Source organism: Pezoporus occidentalis, unplaced genomic scaffold, assembly GCF_034315485.1.
Source record: "Pezoporus occidentalis ecotype Australia unplaced genomic scaffold, CSIRO_AGI_Poc_V1 ctg8, whole genome shotgun sequence".
Classification (NCBI taxonomy): domain Eukaryota; kingdom Metazoa; phylum Chordata; class Aves; order Psittaciformes; family Psittacidae; genus Pezoporus; species Pezoporus occidentalis.
Window position 1 is genome coordinate 5,437,299 of NW_026916158.1, and position 25,551 is coordinate 5,462,849.

At 41.4% G+C, this 25,551-nt stretch overlaps 2 protein-coding genes across 2 annotated transcripts; one reads left to right on the forward strand and one right to left on the reverse strand.

The window, feature by feature from the left end:
- Positions 1 to 10: 10 nt before the first annotated feature.
- GFM1 (G elongation factor mitochondrial 1) lies at positions 11 to 25,474 on the forward strand. The gene is made up of 18 exons (XM_062603003.1): positions 11 to 162; positions 743 to 895; positions 1,451 to 1,583; positions 1,805 to 2,009; positions 2,770 to 2,886; positions 3,460 to 3,610; positions 7,667 to 7,821; positions 8,770 to 8,854; positions 9,921 to 10,058; positions 10,741 to 10,842; positions 11,483 to 11,539; positions 11,945 to 12,082; positions 13,009 to 13,091; positions 19,269 to 19,431; positions 20,542 to 20,686; positions 21,171 to 21,331; positions 22,176 to 22,229; positions 23,023 to 25,474. Exons 1-18 carry the CDS (start codon positions 91 to 93, stop codon positions 23,152 to 23,154), a joined length of 2,244 nt encoding a protein of 747 aa, XP_062458987.1. The 5' UTR covers positions 11 to 90; the 3' UTR covers positions 23,155 to 25,474.
- LXN (latexin) lies at positions 12,625 to 18,580 on the reverse strand. Its single transcript, XM_062603008.1, has 6 exons — positions 18,403 to 18,580; positions 17,846 to 17,908; positions 17,069 to 17,243; positions 16,323 to 16,459; positions 14,390 to 14,452; positions 12,625 to 13,441 (listed from the first exon to the last, which is right to left on the reverse strand). The coding sequence occupies exons 1-6, from the start codon at positions 18,529 to 18,531 to the stop codon at positions 13,346 to 13,348; spliced, it is 663 nt and encodes a 220-aa protein (XP_062458992.1). The 5' UTR covers positions 18,532 to 18,580; the 3' UTR covers positions 12,625 to 13,345.
- Positions 25,475 to 25,551: the final 77 nt, after the last annotated feature.

Below are 25,551 nucleotides of genomic sequence, written 5' to 3' on the forward strand. Positions count from 1 at the left end.
CTCTCGCCCCCTGCTGCTGCCGGGCCTGCTCCGCATGCGTGGAGCCCCGGAAGCGGTGTGGGCCGACTTCGGCGGCGGCGGTCGGGAGCCATGCTGCGGGCGCTGGGGACGGGCCTGGCTCGGGGGCACCTGAAGAAGCAGCAACGGCGTCGGCGGCAGCAGGTACCGGCCGCGGCCGTTTCGTGAGGGGCGGCAGGTGCAGCGGCGCGGGCCGGGCCGGGCTCGGGCGGGACAGTACGGGCGCCCTGCGGAGGAGGCCAGGGGACGCGGGACTGCGGAGCCTGGTGAAGCCTGCGAGGGCCGAGCGAACTGTGAGAGGCCGGACGTAGATGTCGGTGCCCGGGCGCACCAGCCTCCCGTTACTGCGGCGGCGGGAGGGGAGATGAGGTGAAGGGATGGTGACAGGGAAAGGACAGACCTGTCCGAAAGCTCCGTATGAGCCGCAGGGAAACGTGCAGCGGGTCGGTCAGAGGAACAGGAGGAGGAACAGAGGAGTCGAGAACAGAGTGGGATTGAAACACGGGACTTGGCGTGGAGGTGTCACCTGGCTTCTTCGAGTGTGGTGCGGAGCTTAGAGGTGGCCCTGTGGGAGCTTGGAAAGGCTGTTTTGCTCCAAATGACCCATTGATTGTAGATTGGCCAGAAGCCATAGAAAGGCAGTTGACTGAGGTTTATTTATTGATGCAGTGGTTTGTGTTCGATCTGTTCCTAGCTAAACCAACAATATTTTCTTGCCTTTCAGTTTCTCCTGAGCTCCTGTAGGCACTGTTCTTCAGGATTCCTTCCCAATGAGAGGATCCGGAACATTGGGATCTCAGCCCACATCGACTCAGGGAAGACAACATTAACGGAGAGAATTCTTTTCTATACGGGCAGGATTGCACAGATGCATGAGGTTGGTTTTCAGAAGACTCCAGAGACACCCTGCCAGGGCCGAGCGTATAACAGCAGGGCAAGGGGATAAAAAGAAATCTCTCCTTTACTGCAGTGTCCTCACTCTTTCAGAATACTTCTAATCTCATTTCAAGACTTTACTTCTTTACCATCTCCACGATAATTAAATGATTGAAGATATGTTTTTCTTTTGATATAGCCAAAGAGATAATATAGCTGTGAGAAACAGTGCATAGTGAGGTAATCTTTAGCTTCAGGTATGTTACTGTGTCAAATTCACAGTAAAGCATAATTTTCACAGACTTCTGATTAGCTTTTTCAGGAATGAACCTCATAAAAGGCAAATACATTAAAGTTGTAGATGGAGCTGAAGAAAAAGACTTGCTTGTAGTTCAAGAACTGTTGGCATACCTGCTTTTCTTCACTGCATGAAAGATGATGCTCAGTATAGAAAGCATCACTCTAGCATGTGCAAGATTATTGGTAAACTCTTGGACTGAATTTCCCCCACCCCATTTTTGGTTTTAGTACTTTATTTTTATTATTATTCCTTAAGGTGAAAGGTAAGGATGGAGTTGGAGCTGTCATGGACTCAATGGAGCTAGAGCGACAGCGTGGAATCACAATTCAATCTGCAGCAACATACACCATGTGGAAAGACATCAACATCAACATCATAGACACACCAGGTAAGGGCAGTTCTGAACATGTTGGGATTGCTGTTCTTTCATGTATGCATAGAACATGGTGCTGTCTTTGTGGTCAGTAGTCGCTCAATCTGAGCTAATGTGACTCTTTCTGTACAGCTGCAGAATGATTCTGTTGGCTGTTGCTCTTTTCTGCCTGTATGAAAAAACAGTTTCTCATTATCTTTTCTCATCTGTAAATAATGTTTTTTTTTTTTATTCAGGGCATGTGGACTTCACAATTGAAGTGGAGAGATCTTTGCGAGTTCTTGATGGAGCTATTCTGGTTCTCTGTGCTGTTGGAGGAGTTCAGTGCCAGACAATAACAGTGAACAGGCAAATGAAACGTTACAATGTGCCGTTTTTAACATTCATCAACAAACTGGACAGACAGGGCTCTCGTCCAGCCAGAGCAGTACAACAGTTGAGGTATTTATCATTTAAAATTATTTGTGAAATAAATCTGAAGTATTCACATAGCAGGTTAAGGAAGAATATTGAAAAGGGTTTTTTTAGATCTGTAGTTGCCAACTAGAGGGTAATACCTGATTTGAGAAGAAATCTTGATCTGACCTGTAAAATAACTCAATTTTCTCAAGAAAAACAAACGTTAGTGTCAGCTTGAGCTTGCAGTAACCAAAATTTTGGGGTTTGATATTTATTATTTTGATGGAACTATATTTGGAGCCACTTTGAAAATGGCTTTTTAATTTTTTCCTAGATCCTGGTAGCAAATGTACTGCAGCTTACAGGAGGGAGATGACATAGGGTGGGATGATTTCTAGTTCGGATAACAGAAGTCTTACTTGCTCCTTACCTGCAGTCTCTCTGTGCCTAATTTGATCTGTGAGATCAAATGATCAAATAAGATGAATGCATTAATATGTATTAAGGGATAAGCAACTCCCATAAATCAAGTAATTTATCTGAAACCAGTTTGCACGGCCTTCTTTCCCATGAAAGTCACTCAGTATATCTATTGAGATACAGAGGGCTGGCTGTCACTCAGGTTAAAATACAACTGGGCATTTTTCATCAGTATTGGTAGATTTTTGGCACTGTCCAAAGGAGAAATGAGAGTGATTTTGTAGGAGCGATATGTTGTTCAAAGACCATCTGGAGCACATATATAGAAATTACTTTTTTTTTTTTTTTTTCTTCTTGAACTGATTTGTATTCTCTTTTTCAGATCCAAGTTAAAACACAATGCAGCTTTTGTTCAGATTCCAATTGGGCTGGAGGGAAACTTTAAAGGAATTATTGATCTCATTGAAGAAAAAGCTATATATTTTGATGGTGAGCTTGGGTAAGTTTTGAAACTTGCATATTTCTTAGCTAGAGCTGGCATTTTTTGCAGCTACCTGCAGTTTCTCTTCAGAGATGAAAAAGCCTACTCTTTGGGAAGTTAGGGATGTGGCTTGTGGTAGTGCTGAGATATGGCCTTTCAGCTCTTCAGGTTATGGCAGAATGATTCTGCAGGGTCGGGTTTAGTGATGGGCAGTGGCGGCATAAATTGTGTGCTAACTGAAGTAGTGTGAATAGCCACACTTGCCAGCCTGAGAAATAGCAGACTTGCCTTATAACGGGAACTGATAACATGGGTTTGGCCTGAGTTTCTGGGATGAAGATAAGATGTGGGTGAGGTTGTTGAACAGGTTACCCTGCATCCTTGCAAACTCCCTACTATGAGTGGGAAGAAACCTGCTAAATCATCAAAGGTAACACGTTGATATTCTTACGTGATTTCTTACCCCTCCACCAATATCCATGTCAAGAATGAATTTTCTTGGTCAGGCAGGTCATCACAATGATTAGTGATTGAAAGGTTGGTTAATACGGTATTCCTTTAAAGTGGTTATGTTATTTAATGTGTGTGTAGCCAGAATCTTCGGTATGATGAAATTCCAGCTGAATTTAGAGCTGAGGCTGCAGAGAGACGTCGGGAATTGATTGAATGTGTTGCTAACTCAGATGATCAGCTTGGGGAGCTGTTTTTGGAAGAGAAAATTCCTACACCTGCTGAGTTAAAGGTAACTTTATTGTGGTGGCCCTCCCTATAGCACTGTTACCTCACTGTTTTCTGTCCCTGTCTTCCTCCCTTTCTCATCTCCCAATAAAAAAGTTCTTGAAGTCTTGAAGAAATTATTTTTGCTTGAGTTCTCTGGTGTGAGTGTCACCTCCCACAGGTGGACACCCACTTCGCTCCCTGTTGAGGGCCTGTTCCAGATTTATTTCTTGATTTTTCACTGAGAAGTCTGAGCTGGTGTGTCCCCTTCAGGGACCAGCGAATGGCTCAAAGATAGAGCTAGTAATTTTGTCATTCTGTTGCCTTCTTGTGTTACAGCTTGATGGTTTTGACTTACTTCATGTCCCACACCAAGTCAGTTGTTGAGATGCTGTAAGTTGTCTTTGTGCCTAGGAAATCCTGCCTTGTTTTGTATTTGCATTGGTTATGTTCCTCTGAAGTGAAGAGAGCAGTACATTAGAAGGAAACTGGAATGATTTGAGTTGGAAATGCTGGAGAAAATAAATCTAGGACATAGTACAATTTTCAAAAAAAGGAGAGTCACATTTCTTGAAAGTGGGGGGAAATTGGGACATGATTAATTTTAAAATATTTCAGATATGAAGTGGCAGACATGCCAACAAAAAAGGATGCTCACAGAGGTAAGGAATAACATCATTTTCTGAATATCAGATGGCTGTAGACTAAAAGTTACCTGTTCTTGTGACAGTTTGTCGCTGTTTCCTCAAGACCATGTCCATGTAGTAAAAGGTGGCAGGGAGGCCTAGGAAGGTCAGCTGTGGTTACACAGTCTTTGTGGAAGTCCTGCCACTGTTCAGTCCAGGATGAGGTCTGTTGTGCAGTTCCAGGGAGGCTGGACAGCAGGCTAATGTGTGTTCCTTTGCTTAGGCTGTTCTGTATCAGACTTGGCAAACTGCACATACTGTTACAGATCATTACATGTGATGGCAGCCTCTTTAGGGATTATCGTTGACTAATGATGCCTCTTGAGGTACTGCAGTATTAGCTTTAGGCAGGACAGGTGCAAAGCTTGGCTATCCCAGCATAAGCGTAAGAGAGCCTGTGCTGCATGTGGACCTGCTTCTGCTGAGCCGTGAGCATAAAGTTAACCTGAGGACATGTACCCTTGCAGAACAAGTGCTAAGCTGGTTTGCATTCACTGCTCAGCCCCATGGGGTGGATATGTAACTCAAGACAATGACCTGTGGCTGTTGACATGCAGCAGTCTGCTGGGCTTTGTGCCTTGGTACACACTAGTGCAGGGGAACCATACCAAGGGCTAGATCTAAACATGGCTGTTTTTTCCTCTTAATGTGAGGAAAACACATTAAGTGCTCAGTGCGGGGATTTTTGTGATGCAGCTTGCTGTTTGCCACCACCTCTTGCTAATGTCAGAAGTTAACTTAAGCAGTAATCTCATAGTGCCCGCTGTTAATAGTTATTCGTCAAAAATTGAAACTGCTGCAGGAAAGCAGTTGCTGATGTGATTAAATGAAAAAGTGAGGTGTGAAGAGCCTCGCAGGAAGATGGCTTTTTCTAAGGGAGCTGCTGTTGGAGATAGAACAGCTTGGTTTTGAGTAGTGATGTTGCACAGAGTCTCCCTGGGGCCTGGAGCCTGCCTGACATCGCACTTTCCACTTCCTTTTGCTTTTCTTTGCCCGCAGCTGGGAGCTGAAGAAGACAAGCTGAATTGAGACATAAACATTATAAGCATGAACTGTTTCTCTGAGTGGAGCCTGCTAAGCTAGCTGAGTTTGAGTCAGATGTGATCACTGAGGTTGCTGCTTTAAAAAGTAGCTTTGAAATGAAAGTCCTCTTCTAAATATCTGGCTTGTTAGCAGTGCCTGATTGCCTCTGTGGTTGTCCTTTCCCTGTTAGGGTTTGCAGTGCTTGCTTGCCTGGAAGTTGGTTGCTCTCTCTGTTGGTAGAGGACTGGCAAGCCCTCAAAGCTGATGGGTGTTGCAAGTCCTCTAAGGTTTGGTTATCTGAATCTTCCTGACCTCTGAATTTTGATTTCATTTTAACTTTGCTACAAACCTTGGTTTTGGAGGTGTTTTGGTTGGGGTTATTTTTTAATTGGTTTAGCTGACCTACTGGTGATTAAAGTCTCAGGAAGAATAAACAGGAATATGTATACCAACTTGGCTTGAGACAAAAGCACAAGTTTTTTTTTTAAAGTACCAAGAAAACATCCCTCTTATTGATAACCAGACATTTAGTTATTCCATTAATGAAATGTTACTTTATGAAGCCTGAGCTATTCCTGTTACAAAGCAGCTCTTCTCTACTTCGATAAAGACAGAAATGTAATAGCAGTTTGAGATACCTGTAAGGATATGTCCTTCACCTGGCAGAGGGAGTGGTACTGGTGTGAATACACTGTATTGCTGTAAGAGGTGAGAGATTTTTAGCAAGAAGCTGTTTTTAATAGCTCCTGCTGGAAAGAAAATCTGTTACGGAGACACATTTGTCTATTCAGCATGTCTCTGCTTCCCAGTTCTGAAAGCCAATTAATTATAGCTCTAATGGCTGTAGTACTGCAGATGCAGGTTAATTTGTACTAATATGTCCCTGAAGATGGATTTTCTTTCAGTGGCCAGCAGCCAAGTTTCCATTGAAAATATCTTTTGTGGAAATGATGCTAAGTATCACTCCTGGATGCCACAGTCATAGCATATGATGTTTGCTGAAGATCAGCTGCTTAAGCATCACCTAATTTGCTGCTCTCCATAATGCTGCACTTAAGGAACTGATGTGCCCCAGGTATTCATTCGGGCACTCAGTGACTATAATCTTTATGCGAAAATAAAATTACTTTTTTCCCTGAGGTAATTGTTGATGAGGACAAATTGCAGTCATGTTGCTTTGTTTGAAAACATGTGGCCTAATAACAACACTGGGCCTCAGCACGGCCATATTTCCAATGTTCTAGAGAACAGACATGGGCAAGATGAGCAGAATTGATGATGTAGGATTTTTACCTTGTATTATTTTTGTGAAGTCATTACCTCAACAAATTTAAGGAATCACTGTTCTCTCTGTTAATTAAGAAGATAGCTTAGCCATCTGTCTTTGGGTACTTTAAATAACTCCCAGGTTAGATGATATGGTTAACTTGCTCTGTCAAGGAGAATTCATTTCTTTTAGCTTATCAAAGATGATAGGAGCTGCTTTTGGTTGGAGTGGGGGCCTCGGTAAGCACAGGTAGATGGCATCCTCTAGTGGCAGGGAGAGGTGGGACAGAAGTGGCAGTCTGTTTCAGTAATTAATTCCGTGGTGGGGCAGATAGTTTCTGTCCACCTTCATGGAAGATATCTACGATCACTGTTATGGAAGCTGTTGGTTCTCAGTTACACTTTGCAATATTGTGTAATGCTTTGGTGAGAGGTGCTGAATAACCATGAGATTACCATGCAGTTTATCTTGCTCAGTTTGCCAGGATATCCTGGAAAGATTCCCAAGACACTTGGTGCAACTTCAGCAGGTCTGTAGATGAATGTGAAGAGGTTCTTCAGTTATGCTTTTAAAACATTGTTCATAAAAAAGTGATGATTCATTCAGCATGGCACTTACCCAAATATCCCTTCCCTACCTAACTGCCTCTTTCAGAAGAGTTTTCCATAGTTTAAAGAACTATGGAGATACTGAAGCAGCTCCTTTTACTTTCACAAATTTAAACATGCATTGTTTCCTGACATTAGCTAAACAGGGGGAATGAGGCATCCAAAACAGAAATAAGGAACCCTGACTTTACCAGCAGAGAATCAAGAAACTCTGAGTATTTGGAGGTTATCCTGGTATTTATCTTAGGCATTTTCATTTTTAAGTTGGATTTAAGATGAAGGATAAAGAAAATCTCACAGAATTCTCTAGAATTCTGGTGGGCAAGTTTTATGAGAAGCACTGTGTAGGGGTTGTACAGGAGACTGTGTGGAGGTGGGCGCTTTACTCCAGGAGTAGAGATGACCAGCAAAAAGACCATCTGACTGCTGCTTGGTTGGTACTGCATCAGACTTCTGAAGTTGTTGCAGGAGGAGAGTAAAGCACTGGTATTTTCCAGCTTGCAATCAGAAGAGCAACACTGAAGAAGTCCTTTACCCCAGTACTTGTGGGAAGTGCTTTAAAGAACAAAGGAGTACAGCCATTGCTGGATGCTGTCCTGGAGTACCTCCCCAATCCTTCAGAGGTTGAGAACTACGCTATCCTTAACAAGCAGTAAGTATAGTGGCGAGCATATGGAGGGGTCTTGCAGTCCGGCTTCAAAGCAGTGTAATATGTAGCAGGCAATATTAACAAAATCCATGATCATTTCCCATTTGTATTAAGTAATGCCACCATAATTTTGCACAAACTACTAAAACTAAGGAAGCTCATCTCTCATTTGAGGGTTTATGCTAGTATTTTTAACACGTTACTTGTTAAATTTGAAAAATTATTATCTGATTAGGTAGTTAGAAATTAATGGTAACCCTTAAACTCACACTTACAGTAGAGGAGAGAGCACACATGAAATGCGTAAAGAGCATTTTATTCTTTGGATGTGTTAGTTGAAGTAGATGTACCTTCACAATTAAATAGCATGAAACCCAACATTTGAGCCAGTAAATTGCCCTTAACATTTCAGTCGTAGCTTAGAGGCGGCCATCAGGTCTTCATAATGTCCTCAAATTGTTCAGACAGTATAATCATAGCTGAACAGAAATGGTGCTATAAATACAGTTTATGACTTCTCCCTGCTGCTATGCCTCTCACTGCCCCTAATGTCTGCCTGCTAAAACAGACTAAACTTCACATGTTTTTTCACATTGTCAGGAGAGATACTGCAGTGTCTCTTTCTTCACTCTAAAACCAGACTTGCCAATGAGTTGTGTCTGAGCATATGATTAATTGCTTTCAGGGCAAAATAGTTGGATGATACGAAGGACTAGTGAAACTTGTCATGGTTTTGTCCTCCTTTTAGGGATCTGCTGCAGTTTCTCTGAGATGCTTTCTGAGCATATGGGAGCTGCATATGGAAGCTACATTATGTCAGCATCTTTAGGCCTCTGTTATAAACCTGTGAAACTGAAGGCCCTTGGGACTTGCTGGGGTAGGGCTTATGTTTAAAGGACACTGCTATATTTGCTTCACAATGTAAACCCCCTCTTCATCCCTATTTTTAAGGGATTCTGAGGACAAAACCAAGTTCCTCTTGAACTCTGCTCGAGATGATTCCCAACCTTTTATAGGCCTTGCTTTTAAACTGGAGGTAAGCTGTTACCATTTTCCTTCCTAATGCAGCAAACCCAGTAGAGAAGCAAAGCATTTCCTGCAAAAGTTGATTTATGCAAGTTCTACTTGCAGCAAGCTACTGATGGCTTGTCATTAATGCCTGGGAAATGCCTTTCATTTTAGGGGAAAAGCACACATTTAAAGCTTTGTATTTTCAATGTGCCTGTTTGTGCATGTGACTGCTTTTTCACTTGGCTGCTGTGTATATAGTAGGGCTAAACTGAAAGTTTCTGGAGAATGGATGTCCAGAGCATTACCTAGCTAATTTATTCAGTTGCTTGCAAGTTTTCCATGCTACCAAGATCTGAGTTCTGTGGAGCAGAAATTGTAATCTCATTGTGCTAACCTTGAAGGAGAAAGGAAGGTATTCAGATTCATTGTTGGTGATTTCAGTAGAAAACAGAATGAGTCTAAAAAGATGGTACTACCAAAACTTCTGTAGACAAACAAAACAAAAAAATCAGCTTATATTTAAATTAAATTTTATTTCTTTTTAAAAACCGCTTTCAAGCATAAAGTCCACTAATGTGTCGAACACTGCCAATTTAGAAATTTTAAAATGGGTTATGTCCCTCAAATATTTCATGATTTTCTTAGTTAAAACCTGAAAATTTGGGGGTTTTGTGGGCTTATTTCAGATACTTTCAGAGACAATTCCTGGTTTTGTTTGAAGCTGAAAACAATGGAATGCAAGAGAGTCAGAGGGGAAAAAGTACACAGTTTTAACCAAACAAGTTGTTTGCTACCTAGGGAGTAGCAGTTCAGATTTCATATGGATAGGCTGGCTAGATTGGTAGGTAGTGTACGCCTCTGCTGGGAACATCTAGGAGTGGTAAAGCTGGTGAAGTAAAGAAATTGCCAGGAGATGCCAAGTTCCATTCCAGGGAAAGCTGAGACTATGTCAAAAAAAGTTTCATTTACGTATCCAGTATGTAAATTCAAACCAGAAACATTTAGTCAGTCAGCACAGATGATGCTTTGAATAGTAGTAGTTTTGTCTCCCAGAATTATTATATCTGACTTCTAATGAATTTTTATTCCAGGCTGGACGTTTTGGGCAGTTAACCTATATTCGCGCTTATCAGGGGATGCTGAAGAAATCCGATTATATATATAACACTAGGACTGGGAAGAGAGTGCGCGTACAGAGACTTGTCCGTATGCATTCGGACAACATGGAGGTGAGAGTGAGAGGTACAATCCACATGGGTTGCCTTTTGAGCTGCTCTCACCAAACGAGCTGCCGGCCTTTCAGCTATTTCTGAACGATGTGATATGTGAGAGTTCTGCTTTTGTTGTTAATTCATACTTGCCTCTAGCACTTAATAGTGCTCTGCAAGAAACTGGAATGATCTCTAGTGTATTACGTCCACTGAAGTGGAAGAATCTTTGCCCGAGAAGCATTATCAAATGGCTTTGAGGTGATAGGTAAAGAAAGCCAGCTGTGGTATTATCCTCATACTCCGTATTTTTTGGAGAGGGGAAATAGGATTGGCAAAATACATGCAAAAGTTTTCTTCCACATGATTCCTGAATACAATTCTGAAAACAGCTGCAAATACCAGTCTTTCCTGTTTAGGATTCCTGAACTCTATAGGTGGGTCAGGACTGCCTGATGAAACATACTATGTTGCTTGCTTCACACCCTTAAACTAGAGTAAGTTAACATCCAAGCTGAGGTATCTTTTTTGTGCTTTGAATAAAGAGAAAAAAGATTTACAGAGCATTTTATCAAACCTTCAATTTTCAAAGGAGCTTAACTTCAGGCATTTTAACACATTATTTATGTATCTTCTTAAAACCAGGTGTAGGTTGTAAGATGCCTTTCAGTGTTATCTAAATAGTAAACTTATCTTTCTTAAGGATGTAAATGAAGTTTATGCAGGGGACATATGTGCGCTGTTTGGAATAGATTGCGCTAGTGGGGATACATTCACTGATAAAACCAGTACTGCCATTTCCATGGTGAGTACACCTTTTCTTCTGTATGCCTCATGCATTGAAATCTGCCAGGATTTTGTCGTATGTTTGTAATCATCTGTTCAGTCTAAATATTTTCTGATGTATATACAACCACAAATACTTCTTGTGACTGTTTGTTATACCTCATGAAGCCTGAGTGTATGGAAGCATGGTATGGGCAAGAGAGATAACACACCCGTTTACTATGCTTGAAATCAAATACTATTTCAGTGTTAGCAAACTGTTAGAAGTGGATGCTGTTACTCAAAAGGATTAAGCTATGTATTTGTCTGTGTATTTACATACATCAGTTTGGGTTGTTTGTTTTTTTTTATTTATATATATTTACAAAATCTCTCGGGAAGCAGACTTCCCACCAGTGTGAAATCCAGTACATCTAGGAAATGGTGTTGCAAATACTGTGGCTGCCAGTACAGCATGCATTTTGTTACAGCCTTGTAGTAATCCTTGGGAGAGTTACATAGTTTTGTTACACTATGATACTAGATACAGGGTAGATAAGTAAAACAGTCATACCCTGTTTGTAAGCCTGGGTTCTTGTGACCAAACTGTTCTGGAGAAATGACATCAGCAAGTGTAGTGGAACTCAGTTGTATGATCTCTTCCTTTATGGCCATTGCAGGAATCAATCCACATCCCTGATCCTGTCATTTCAGTAGCTATGAAGCCTTCCAACAAGGTAGGAGGAGTCTGAATCAACCTTCTTCTGAGTTACCTTCCTTTGCTGCTTTTATAATTTTATGCAGGTTTGCAGTTAAATATGGAACTGCAGACTAAAATGAGCAGTGTTTTCAAATGTTTTATCTGAAGTACTTAAGAATATATCATTCAGATAACGCAGCATGTGACTGCATTAAATGATATCACTTAGCCATAAAGAAGATGCATGTCTTTGACCTGTGTAAACATGGACTCAAAGTAGCTGGAAGGATAAATACAGTTACAAATGTGTGGCTGTGTTTCAGAAAGTAACCTCATGAGAGTCAGAGTGCTAAGCAGTTAATAGGAAAAATTTCAGGCCTTTTTGTTGTGCAACTTCTGGATATTGAGTTACTGTTTTCTTGCGTGTGTAATTGTTTTTCAGAATGACTTTGATAAATTTGCAAAAGGCCTGGGCCGCTTTACAAAGGAAGATCCCACTTTCAGAACCCATTTTGATGATGAGAGCAAAGAGACCATTGTTTCTGGAATGGGGGAACTGCACTTGGAAATCTATGCCCAGGTAATGTGGGAAGCAGATTCTATGGATTCTACTTTTGCTGGTTTTCCAATCAAGAATTCTCCTTCCTTTCTGGCTGTGACCAGAATCTATCTGCAGATGGCCTAACTGATGCCAGTCTTTATGCCCGATTTTGTAATTGGGCATCAAGTTTACAAGATGTTTGGAGGTGTACAACTCCATTTGCTTTAGTGTAATCAGGGTTATCATGGGACAGCTATTTTGAGATCTTCCCAGCAGAAAGCACTAATTAATGTGAACGTTGCTAGCTGCTTAGGGAAGAGTTTAACTTCTTAGCTTTTGAAGATTCTTCCTCTCCAGTGGTTCTATTTTGAAGCCTTGTAAACTGTTTCAGTGAAACTTATGCCTGGAATATTTTTACTCTTTGGTTCAAATCCATTAAAAATGTATTAAGCACTACGCTTTGCTTTAGCAGCCTTTGCTTATAATTAATTTTATTGTTGGCAGTTTCCTACAGGAGAAATACTCTGTTTCTGTGGTTTTAAATGTGTCATTCCATAATAAGAAATTATGCAGGCAGGAGGGAATAGTTAGTGGTTTATTTGTTTCTTTCAAGTTGATGTCTGTATTTTAGTCTAACACAATAGATGTATCTGAAATGCCAACAGAATGAATTAAAAATGGATTTTGTCTTTAAAAACTTAAATTTGAGTAAAATAACTAATGCTGTTCCCTTTTCTTGTATCTAAAGCTATAGGCCCTAAACAAGGTTGCCTGCAAAATGACAGTTAATAATTTGTGATGTTAAAAAAAAGAAAACACCAAGAAACCAAAAATCATTCCAACCTCAAACCTAAAAACCTGGTTAACCCTGATTAAGTTTCTCATGTCAGAAAAGATCTGTCAGTAAAATGATTTCCAATAAATTGTTCCAACTGAATAATTATGTATTTAATTTTCCCCTGCAGCGAATGGAAAGGGAATATGGTTGCCCTTGCACCATGGGAAAGCCAAAAGTTGCCTTTAGGGAGAACATCTCTGCCCCTGTGCCGTAAGTATTCTTTCTGGTAACACAGCTTATTTAAATATATTTTGATGCAGACTTTGATTATGTAGCAGGGAAACTGCCCTTTGAATTATCAGATCAAAGCACAATGTACAGGAAAAGTTTAGCTGAGGAAGAAGTCAAAGTCCTTAACTTCTTTGTACCTTGGTTGTGTATCCACCATCATCAACTTATCTGTCCTCCATTCAAACGATTATTGTAACATTTGAGCTTCTTCCATTGCCGTATCGGGTGGTTCGTTATTCCGATGCATGTTTCGGCTGACGGCTCTCCCGTGTCACTTGAACACCATGCTGTGGGTGCCAGAGAACTGTCATTTGCCAGGGAATAATCTCCTGTGGATAGAAAATAACACTGTAGAAAGTGGTATTTACTTTGGGCAATACCAAACAGGAATTTACTGCTGCAATACAGCCATACCTGGCCTGAGTATAAGTAGTTGATCAAGCAACAGCACAGGGTAGGCACCATAACACACAGTCCTGTGACCTGTCCAAATATCTGAAGGTCTCCTGCAAGTTTTCTTTCAGCCTGTGTTGTGCTCCATGCTTCTGCAACTACATTTTTCTTTCATCTCAGCAGTTTTGCAGCTTGAGCATGTCTGTGTTGGATTTCCCCTCTTATTGTTAGTGTTATTGCTATTCTGGGACACTTGCCCTTCACTGAACAGAGCACAATGAAAAACCTGTGCTTTTGTTCTGCAGTGAGTTAGCTACTGCTTCTCTGGAATCTTTTCTTCATAGAAAATTTAGGAACTAAAAGCGCTAGAGGTGCCTCGACTTGAGAATGTAGTGGGGTAGGAAGCAGTGGAGCTGTAAGTGGGAGTGAGATCTCTATTATCAGTGGATGATTTATTACAGGAGGTTGCACAATTGGGAACTTCTCTTTCAAGTTTTCTGTATTTTTCTTATGAAAACACTTGCTCAGATCTCAAAATTATGATGGAGAATAGCATCCAATGTAAATGCTGGTTTAGGAACCAAAGTTTCTGCTGCTTTCTTCCATGAACTGCTGGGCTAGATGATGCCTCTCTATACTGGTCCAGCACTGCTGTCCTCTAGCATAGAAGCGCTCCGTAGCTCCAGCTGGAATGCAGCTAAGCAGTCCTGGATGCAGGCAGCTGCTGCTTCCCTTTATCTCTGGCCAGTTTGGCAGTAGTACCTCCCTGGAGGAGAGCCATGAATGACCAGTATATTGAACTTCTGCCATTCCCAAGAAGGCCCAGAAATAGCTGAAAATTACTGTCTGCTCTAAAAAGGTCTTTTTAGAAATGAAGACTTTACCTGGGACACCATTTCGTGAAGTAGAATCATGTAGTCAAATTCAAGATACTCATCACTTCTTTTCTGGAAAGACAAGATGAAAAGGGCTGAATGAGGGGCTTCCCCTTGCCTTAAAAAAAAGTGACTCAGTTCTCTTTGAAATACATCAGAGAATTTTTATGATAACCAAATGAAACAAATAAAGCAAATGGAGCTTAGTCACAATAACAAAACAAAAAGATACTGTTTTCTATTTCTGTGATGTCAAAAATTGTACTGGAGACTGAATGTGGAACCTGTGCTAATTCCTCCCTTAAAGAAGCTAGATTTATCTCAGCTTCGGGAACTCATTTGTGAAGGCAACACCTGATTCTAGAAGATGTCAATTTAACCCAAATAATACTAAATAAAATTGTCAATAGGATAAGAGGCTCTACAAGTTACCAGTGATTGTGTGACTGACAGTGCATAAACTGGCCACGCTCTTTATGTATCTCTTGTTCAGGGAAAAGAAAAGGAACAAAATTATCGAAGAGAAATGGCAGCTGGTTTACTTTAATATTCTTATGTCTGCCTTGTCCTTAAATTCATCTGGTTTGTTAAAGAGGGTTTTTTTAATCTTGCTCATGCACAGCCCTGCAGCATCTGTGAATTGCTTTAAGATAGCCATCAGAGGGAGCAAAACCTTAACAAACAGTGCTCCCAGAATGAGTTTCTACATTTCTTTCATCCTCAGAATTTCATGTGAATTCACTGTCTGTTCTGAGTGGCAGAACATTTGGGCTCTAAAAGTCGGTTCTGAAGAATCCTGATCTACTGGGTTTTCTAAATATGAAACCCTTCTTCTTTAACCTAGCTTGCATACTAAATTTCCTTGAATTTCAAGTTGACCATCCCTGTAAGAGTTATTCTTAACTTATATGTTCTCCAAATAGAGAAGAATGGGGAGAATCTACCATTAAATTCTGTTAATTTAAAAACAAACCCCAAACCTGCTCTAACACAGCTTTTCTGAAAGCAAGTCACTTTATTAGTTAAGCCTGTTCCAGGCAAGACATTTCCAAGGCCTGTTGATAGTGGCAGCTAGTAACTGACTTAATTTGAACAGCTACAGTGAGATTTTCCAGTTATTTTTATTGCTTAGCTTAGGGCAGATCCAGATCTGCTCAAAATAAACACTTCACTTGTAACCACTCAGAAATAAGTGAAAACAGAAAATATTTTGCTCTGAACTATCCTAACCCTACTAACTGTAACCCTACCTCCCCGATCCCCCAAATACTTAAAAATTAGTAAGTTTGGAGAGAACAAAGTAAACCAGCTAATAATGAGAGTGGAATTACATCAATGCTTTCTTTCTTGATTAGCATTTTGTGGTGAACTAGCAAATGGATGGAGACTGCAGTAGTGCAAACAGAAGCACTGTAGATTGTTTTACTGAATCTGAGGTGCAGCCCATTGCTATTTGTTTGGACACAGCTATTGCAGAGACATCAGGCAGTATTACTGTGACTGATTGCTAGATCATGGTGTAGATCAAGATATAAAGGACAGTATTCCAATGCATATTATGCAGATGCAAGAACACTGTCAGATTGGCCTGCATTAAAGATGGAAGGCAGGAAAGTAATATAAAACTGTAATCAATGTGATGACCTTAAAGCGGAGAGTCAATTTTCTTAACTGAGCAAATGTAAAATGCTGCTCTTGCCAAGAAAACATGGCTTCTATAAGCAAAATTATGAAGAGAAGTGATCTAAATAAACACTGAAGAATTTATGATTTGTTAGAAGGATTAGGTCGAACAAAAACTAAACACTGGCTTAAAAATGAACCAGACAGAGAAGTTAAGTTACATCTGAGGTTTCTTGCTTAACAGCTGTAATCCAGTACATGCCACAACTCCTTAGCTCATAGATGGTATTTTTCTTTCAGGGCGTTGATGATAACTTACCACTTGCTTCACATGTTTAATTTGGGCAAGTTGGAACTTAGTGTTCTCAGTCGAGTTCTGCCATATCACATAGCCAGAGGCAACCCATGCTAGCAGCCGGATGGGCTCCATTTCTGGGGATGTGTTGCCGTGGTTGTCTGGCAAACAAAATAAATAACAAAGCAAAGTTCACAGAGTTGCAGCCATTAACAGAACCTTATCACCTAATAGTAAGGTTTGGTGCTAAAGTCACTTAGGTTCCTCACTGGGTGTCACAGATCTTCTTTATAATTGTGGAAGAGCTGCTGCATCACCGCTGTTTTTCTCCCACTTTTTTCTCTTAATATACATTCTATAAGGTCTTCAAGGCAGCAGTTGCTCTAAAGTAAGAGCAGACCCTAGTACTAGAGCGGGGGTGTCTGATGTACTATGCCAAGGACAGGTGCAAGCAGTAAGCAGTATGCTGGTAAAGGAAGAGGTGGCAGTAGCAGGTGATTTTCAAGAGAAGTCACATGTAAATCATATAGAGGTTGTGTATTTCATAAATGGTGAATAAAACTACTAGTGTTGTGATTGACACACCACTGTGAATAAGATAAAGTGAGTCAGCATGTGTTCAGAGTATGGCCCGATCCCCCTCAGCTCTGGCTTTCATAGTAGGGGTCCCATAGGGATCATGGACCACTACCAGCTGAGCTCAGGTTTGCTTCTGGTGATGGAGATGTTGCCTCAAAACCTTCCTTCTTGTCCAAACCCCTTCTTTGTACCTGGTATGTTTTCTGCCACAAGCTCTTTTTCCAGGCTCTTGATTTGATTGTAGAACATGTTATCTGCTTCATCTGTGTTCTTAAGTTCTCCTTCAATTGTGAATTGCACATCTGGAGCAATGTTTTTGTTGCCCATATGATGAAGAACCTCAGCTGTGCAGTTAACAGTACTGTCCTGTTACAGAGTTAATTATGCGTATTAATATTTGATTAAATAGACGTATAATATTGGTAATTTGTAGTTCTAAAATTTTTGTTTTCTTTATGTAGTTGCCATTTTTCTCTAAGTCTGGCCCATACAGATTTGCTGATTATTTAAGAAAAGGTTAAATTCATAGTATATCTATGAATATACTATAAGGGCAGTTTTCTTTCTGCAGTGACAGAAGGGGCAATCATTGTGGTGCAAAAGAATGTTACTTGGGCTCTTCGGGTGGAGTAATGGGTTCAAATAACTGTAGTTTTCAACTGAATGACACTGAAATGTTCCTGTGATCCCTCAAACATTTTCTTGTGTTACAGTGGTAGGTACCAGATGTTCAGGGCTTTTATGGTGAAAGAAATGGGGGTTCTGTTATGGTAAAATTTAGCTTTTTTTTTTTTCTTCTTCCTGATTTGCAGTATAGAAAAATCTGAAGCGTGATGTCAAGTATTATTAACTGGTGTGTCCACTGGCCTCATCTAGGATCAGCAGCATAAGCTGCTGCATTTTTATTAGGTGCCAGTAGTGCCAACTTCTGCCCACAGAATGTGTTAATTAAATACATGTGAACTCACTTTGTCAAGGACATCTTCTAACACCAATTCCAGATAGTACTTACGCCCAACACCATCAATGTCCTAAATAAGAAAAACATTAAGAACATTTATTTTGTGAAATGACTTTGCATTGTGTAAAATATTCTAGTTACTGTGAAGTGCTGCAATAGTGTGATTCTCTACAGGGTCTATACAGAGATAGGATATTCTTCTAGTTTTTCCTGCCATGTTAAGATCACTTGTTTAATTTGCACCTGATTAGTACCTTTTCATCCATCTCCATTCTTGTATTCTACGTGTTTGTCCAGTATTTGGGCTCGCTGTGTCTTTCTGTCCAATAATGTGCAGCTTGGCTTAATACCGAAGTAAGTTTTAACTGGGTTCCTTATATTAAGCCTGTGTGTGCTGTTGCCTTTCCGAGGCAGCCTTGCCCTGCTCGCAGCCTGCCAGCCGCCCCCTCCGAGGCGATACGCGATGGCCCTGCCCGCCTTCGGGAGGCAGATAACCTGCCAGCCGCCCTCTTCGAGCTCCGGCCCGGCGCGGCTTCCTGCCCCGGCTCTCCGCCCGCCCCTCACCTGCCTGCGGCCGCTGCGAACGGCCCGCAGCGCCAGGCCGCGCCCGGGGCTCCCGCGCCGGTAGCTGAGGTAGCAGGCGGCCAGCGCCGCCGCCCGGGTGGCGGAGTAGTGGCTCGGCGGCAGCTCCATGGCGAAGGGGAACCGCTTCCTCCTCCCGCAGGAAGCGACCGGGGCGGAGCGGGGCCGCCCCGCCGGCTGCGGCTCACGCCCCCGCGGCGCCTCGGAGCGGAGCGGGGCTGGGTCGGGTTTGCCCGGGTCTGGCCTCTCCCCTCCATCCCTGGTCGCTGCGGGGAGCAGCCCTGACACACGGGAGTTATTCCACCGCCCAGGCACCGCACCGAGTGCTCACGGGTGGAACCGCTGGCAGCCCAGCCGGTGGGACCGCGGGCAGATGGTCTGGAGAGGATTCACATCCCTCCAGGTTCGCTTAAAAAAATCGTTTGCCAGTTCGTGTTCACAAGCTTTTTCCCTGATTATCCCCTTGTTCAGCGTCTGTGCTTAACATCAAAGTACTTTGTGGGTGGAAAATTCAGGTATGTGCAGAAACAGCAGTAAGAATCTTGTTACTCAAGTCAACAAAAGCACACGCCTAAAGGTAAGCAGGCTTTATTAGCGTTGCTTGCCGAGTCTGTGTTTTGTGAGATTTAACTCACCGCAATCTCTCAGCTTCCCGCTTGCAAGATGAGTCGTGGTGCTCCCTCTTTGGGTGCTAAATAGCCTCAAGCTGTTTAATCTGCTGTTACATGGCATTTAGCCATTTTGTTTACACAGAACCAAACAGAATAAAACAACATGAAGAATGGGAACTTTTTTTTTTTTCTGTAGAAAACTGGTTTGTGTAATGAGTAACACGGTTTTGTTCCTAGGTTTGAGTATACGCATAAGAAACAGACTGGTGGAGCAGGCCAGTATGGCAAAGTTATAGGTGTGCTTGAGCCCCTGGATCCAGAGGACTACACAAAAGTAGAGTTTGAAGACAGAACCATTGGGACAAATATTCCAAAACAATTCGTGCCTGCTATTGAAAAGGTACAAAATATTTTTCTGTGTGTATAACATATAAAAAATACTGGTTGTTTTCCTGCTATACAGTCCGCATTTACTGTGACTGTCTTACCCAAGGCAGGGCAGCTTTTCCCATTACTTCAGTGGAAGCAGAAACATTTGTGTGGTTTTTCTTCATTTCTGACATTCCTAGGTTTTCCACTTAATTTAGAAGCTGCAGTTTGTTTTCTTTGGTGGTGTGTGCTTGCTCTATTTACACAGCAGTGCCTCCATACAGAAGGTAGGCTTTCCTGTCTTGCAGTCAAACAAGCCTCCTGTTGAATCTGCTTTTTAATGGCCCCCTTCTGCTTCTGATTGTGGCCCCACGATTCTCATCTCTAACCGTGAAATATGTAACTTTTTTTTTGTGACTTCTCTGAGGCCGGCTATGTAGGAAACTGTAATTAAGCTGGATTTCCTACATGAATTACCAGATGTTCTTTATTTTTTCTCTCTTCTTCAGCCTTCCTCTCTGCCTGTCTCTCTGAAACTGTATAATTTGCCACGTCCTAATTTAAGTAGTACCTACCATGATCCTTGAAGTCTTACAATAATGGATTCACCCAAAATAATTCCTTCATTGCTACATGACGCAACACTTAAAGATTTTTGCCAAATCCTTGAAAAAGCCTGCAGTCTTAAAGACTCTTGTTCTTTAGTTAAGTGGTTAGAGTAGTTCTTTCCGTAAAGAGCATTCTTTTAGGTTTTGATCGTACAGTCTCTTACCAAAGCAAAGTTTTGAGCTGAGACATTTCCTTTTCTTGTCCTTAGCTTGGTACATGATTTCTGTTTTTTAAAAAGAGCAATATTGAACTGAGGTGCCAATGAATGATAGTACAAAGTTTTCAAATGCTTGGGAATGGGAAGTTTTCCCTGCTGTTTTTTTCTCCCATTATCTTACCAAGCAAGAAGGTCCATTGGGTAGATGCAGGTTTGCTGTTAGATATCATGAAAGGTTTTGGTGTTTTTTTTTTTTTTGTTACTACTGCTTCGTTTTTTAAGTTTAATGTTTTTTGCAGGCTATTGTTAATGCTGCTCTTTTTTTAGGCTTTGTTTTGGTCTACAGACTGCTAACTTGGGAGATGTTATTCACAGGGATTCCGAGAAGCATGTGAAAAAGGTCTAGTGTCAGGGCACAGGATCTCAGGAGTGCGGTTTGCCCTAGAAGATGGTGCACATCACATGGTGGACTCCAATGAAATCTCTTTCATCAGAGCAGGAGAAGGAGCCCTGAAGCAAGGTATAAATCTGGTCATTTGGATCTGTGGTCCTGCTCGCTTCCTGATTGTTGGAGCTGAACCTAATGTACTCATTTCTATAGGTTCATTGTTTGCCCGTTGTCTCCTATGGATACACTCAAAGTTTAGCCAGTTGTGTAGAGAAGAATGTCTGCAAGAGTTTATAGAAATTTTAAGGGAGGCACAATAGTTCTTTTCGTTATTTGGAGAAATCCTGTTTATAGTACAGAAATACCAGCAGCTTCATTTTTAGACAGTTACAGAAAGAACATTTTATCAAACTGTGTGCCTTCTGGCATTGCAGTCTCAGGAATGAAAGGCAGGGGAGCTGAAATTTCACATAGTTGATTATTGTTTTCCCCCACTGATGTGAAAAGCACTTAACATTAACCATAAAACACCTCTTTGATATGCACAGGGGTACCTTGAATTACATCAGGCTTGTTCTTTTATGTTTGATTATTTAATTATTTTTTCCCACTCCAGCTATGGAGAATGCCACTGTGCGTATACTTGAACCCGTTATGGCGGTGGAGGTGATGGCACCCACAGAATTCCAAGGAGCAGTGATAGCTGGAATTAATCGCCGCCATGGTGTGATCACAGGACAAGATGGCGCAGAGGATTACTTTACTCTTTATGCTGAGGTTTGTGTTGTTTACTGGTTCCTGACCTTTCCTTTCTTGTGCTGCCTTTCAACTCCCTTTACTGTTTTACTTCCTGTCTGATGTATGTAAACTTGTAGCTGTGTTTTTCAGTGGATGAACATGACATTACTTTTTCAGCAGATAAGTACTGTGCAGTGTTAGTAAACCTATTGTAGATTTGTCTTGCTCCAGAGAAGCCAGTTTACTGACCTAAAGTCAGATGATGGCAGAGAAAGAAACAGCACCCTGGTTGCTCAGGATGGGCCAGCTGTGCTACCCGAAACAAATCTGGGCAGCAATACAGGCACACAGAGCTCGGGGAAGATCTTTTTGTCTGCTGTCTTCCTTTAGCTGTTGCCTGCGTTAACGTAATAATTGCAGATAAACGCAAATTACTTGTCATCAATGTTCCTTTTTTTTTTTGTCCCCCAAAAAAACCTGTGTGTTCTCAGCAGGTGATGAGGTAAATCATCATTTGCCTTAGCTAAGGGCAGGCTACACACTGCATTGCTTCTGCTTCATAAATTGTTTAGAGGTGCAGTCTTGAGTTATTTCAAGCTTAATCTCATGCTGGCTGTCACAGACTACTGAATCTGGGGTATTTCAATATGTGGGGCATTCAGACTCTGATGGAATTTTGGGGGTTTCCTGCTGGAAAAACGTTGTGAATACAAATCAGTTGAAATAAGAGGTATTTTACAAAAATAGATAATTAGATCACTGCTGTTTAAAAAGAGCACCAGATTTTGCTGACTCTGCAATTGTAATTGAGATTAACTGGATGATAACCAAAGTTAATGGAAAAACATCTTGTTTTTACAAGAAGAGTATTTTGGGATTTTAGGTGCCACTGAATGATATGTTCGGATATGCTACTGAGTTGAGATCTTGCACAGAGGTATGTACTCACTGGACTTTCTGCTAAAGCGTGTTTATTTCTGTAAATAAGTATGCTAATTTGCATCATTGTACACAGTGTATGCAACAGTAAAAGCAATAAGAATCAAGTGCAGAATCAGAAAATAAGCTTAGAGGTTTTGCTGTTACGTTAACTGTAGCTTTTTGAGTAGCATAGCTATCATTAGCTGTGTCATTTCTGGCCAGAAAATTCTTTCATGCTTTGAGGATAGAAGAGATTCAGAGTTGTAAGCGATACAAAGTGGTTGGTATCAGTAAAGGTATTAAATTTACAGGCTAGAAAAGTTTAGGCATGTGCCTCAAATTATGGATGTCTGCAGGTAGAAGAGATTTTTTTTGCCGCAGCGCCAAAAAGTTAAGGTGTCCTTTTTTTAGAATCTGTATGCTTGTAGTTATATGCTCTTTGAATGCATTTGAATTGGGTGAGTCTGTGTGTGACATAATATCCACTGTTCCACATCTGATGACACAAAAGTGTTGGTTTTCTGTAGGCCTTCAAATGGGTTGGTATTAATACCACAGTCACTTTTAGGTTTGAAGCAGAATTGTTACACTCATATGGTAGGAACCACAGGTGATCTTAAAGTCTTGTTCACAGGAACAACGTCCAGATACTGTGTGAGTTTGTATCTCATATGTATGTGCCTCAGTACATGATGTATAGTTCGTCATACACACTTACTGCATGTATTTCACAGATGAGGATGTGGCCTGCTAAATAAGTTTTCACTGTTTGTGTCCTTACTTTGACTGTTCTTTCTCCAACTCTACAGGGAAAGGGTGAATATACAATGGAATACTGCAAATACCAACCCTGTTCGCCCAGCACTCAAGAAGAAGTAATTAACAAATACCTTGAAGCAACAGGGCGACTCCCTGCAAAAAAGGGCAAAGTCAAAAACTGACTCCTTTCCTCTCGTGTATGTTGAATGTTTTTTCACAATATTCTCCCAAAGCTCCATTGCCCAAGCTGTGGCAGCAGTCAAGCCCGGCTGGATAAGTGCAAGCTGCAGCAGGGCTTGGACTTGACATTTCGTCGTAGTATCCTTCCTTTGTGATGTTCTCAGAAGCCACCAGGAGATTACACAATTGTTCACATGTAAATGCTACTCATTAACAAAATATATAAATGTTCAAACACAGATGTTAATTTGTCTTAATCCATTTGTAGTAAAATAATTTTAATTTTTTACTTGATACATCATTATTTTGTAATTAGGCCAGTTCCTGTTTCCCTGGTTTTGAAAGTTTAAAAATTTTTATTCAGGAGACTTGGCAAACGCTGACCTGCTGGGCAGGTATGGGGGGATAAGCCACAACCCCATGCTCAGCGTTCTCTCACATGTCCTCCAAGCACAGATCCTTCGGCACTTCCAGCATCCCTTCCAGAGAATGAATGTCACTTTTCCCTCCACATCCTTCAGAAACCATGCCAGAAGCCTCCAGAGTTTCTTGTCACCAGATCTGCCTGTTGCTGAGAGTAGGGGGTATTTGAAGAGGATTGAGGAGAATGTATATGTAGAAGTTAACTCTTTCTGACACTGTGACATGTATTTATTTTATGGCCTTGCTTTCTTGTTAGAGAACTAAACTGAAGTTTACTTTTCTCAGAATCTTCGGACATGTTACTGCTGATGCTAGCTTGGGAATCATTTGAATAGTTCTTGGTCACTCAGAAGAGGGCTGAGACAAGGGTACTATAGTTAGGTGAGAAAGAGTAGTTATCATTATTTACTTTTTTGTTAATTGCTACCAGTGGATCCATACTGGGGTTTCTTTGCATGGTCTCCCTTCCTGTCCCGCTCAGCTTAACAATATTTTTGCAGACTTCCAGTAAACAGAGAATGAATTTCCAGTTCAAAACTAGCCACATTCCTGGCACAGGATCAGGGTTGATGGTTACCAGACACAGACAGAACTGTAGCAGCTGGGCATCTTCTCAGCCTTTGCAGGCAGACAGTGAAAATTACTTACTTTAACCTCAAGAACAGTGAGAGATCAGTCATGGGTGGTTAAATGCTGTCTAAACACAGGCAAAATGTGTATGAGTACGATTTGCTTTGGGCCAAATCCTTCTTGATTCCCTTACACTCATAGCTTTGGTTTTGTGAGAATACTCAGCTGGGACTTGTTTCACAAAAAGCCCTGCAGGTTCTTGTGACATTTGGAGATTTTTTTTAAGCAAATACAGCACGTTTACCAAAAGTCGAAGATGGCTTATAAAAGCAGAATCAATGCAAGGAAGAAATGGGTAGTTATTATTTATATATATGGCTTCTATGTTGTGCTTGGTTGAGGCCAGTTGTGCAGTGAATTCCTTGCTCATGGGTGCAGCCAGGGGAGCGCTGGTTCTCTGCAGACCTGGCACAGTATGGTCGGCCCAGCTCAAGCACCGGGAAGAAAATCTGTGGGTGAGGGAAGGCTCACAGGAAACGGGGCACTGGAGGTAGGGTGGAGAGCGAGAGCCTTGGGACACCCTGGCCTTTGTTTCTTTGAGCATGATGGGGCTTTTATTTAGTCAAATTTTAGGTAATGCTCACATTATGTCATAGTTAGGTGAACTCTTCCTAGCAGCAAAGAGGGAAAAGAGTGATTCCTTTTCTCTTGCCTCTGCCTCTTCCAAATAGGCTCTGCGTAGGTTTTGTAGCATGGAGAATTCACTGTGAACCTGCCCAGGCCTTATCTCAGACCATGTCTGCATTATGTAACCAAGAATTTTGCTGTATGATACTGGGTTCTGGCCCACTAACTGAAATCTTGGCCCTAAAGAAGTTGGTGAAAATTTTGCCTTTTGAGTTCCAACAGGTTTGCTACTTCTCCAGAAGTTACGGTGCAGCTTCTCATCTGACATGAGTTTGTGTTGCTTATTAGTAATCAGTTACACCAGTCTGGCAAGTTAGAAGTGCCCAATCCTCTCTTTGGTGTCTGGAGAGCCTCACGAGGTAAGGGAACTGAACTTGCAGTTAGTTAGGTGTGTGCTAAAGTAGAGCCCCAAAGTGCAAAATCTGTGCTATTTTACTTCTAAAAAATGTTTTCATCACCAGTTTCTGTAAGAAGTGTTGCCATTACAAGCTCTGATTTCATGCTTTAGATGATGGAGAATGTTTTACCAGCTTGAAGGAAAACACCAGGAGTATGTGAAATGCTGCTTCATGAAATTTATTGTAATGCCTGTTATGTGCTGATATAAAAAGCTTCAGTCAGTAAAAGTACATTGGACTGTAATACACTTGTGTAAAATGCCTGAATTTGTGGGGGTTAACAAATCACCTGCCTAAATAGTTAAAGCTGTCATGTTAAGT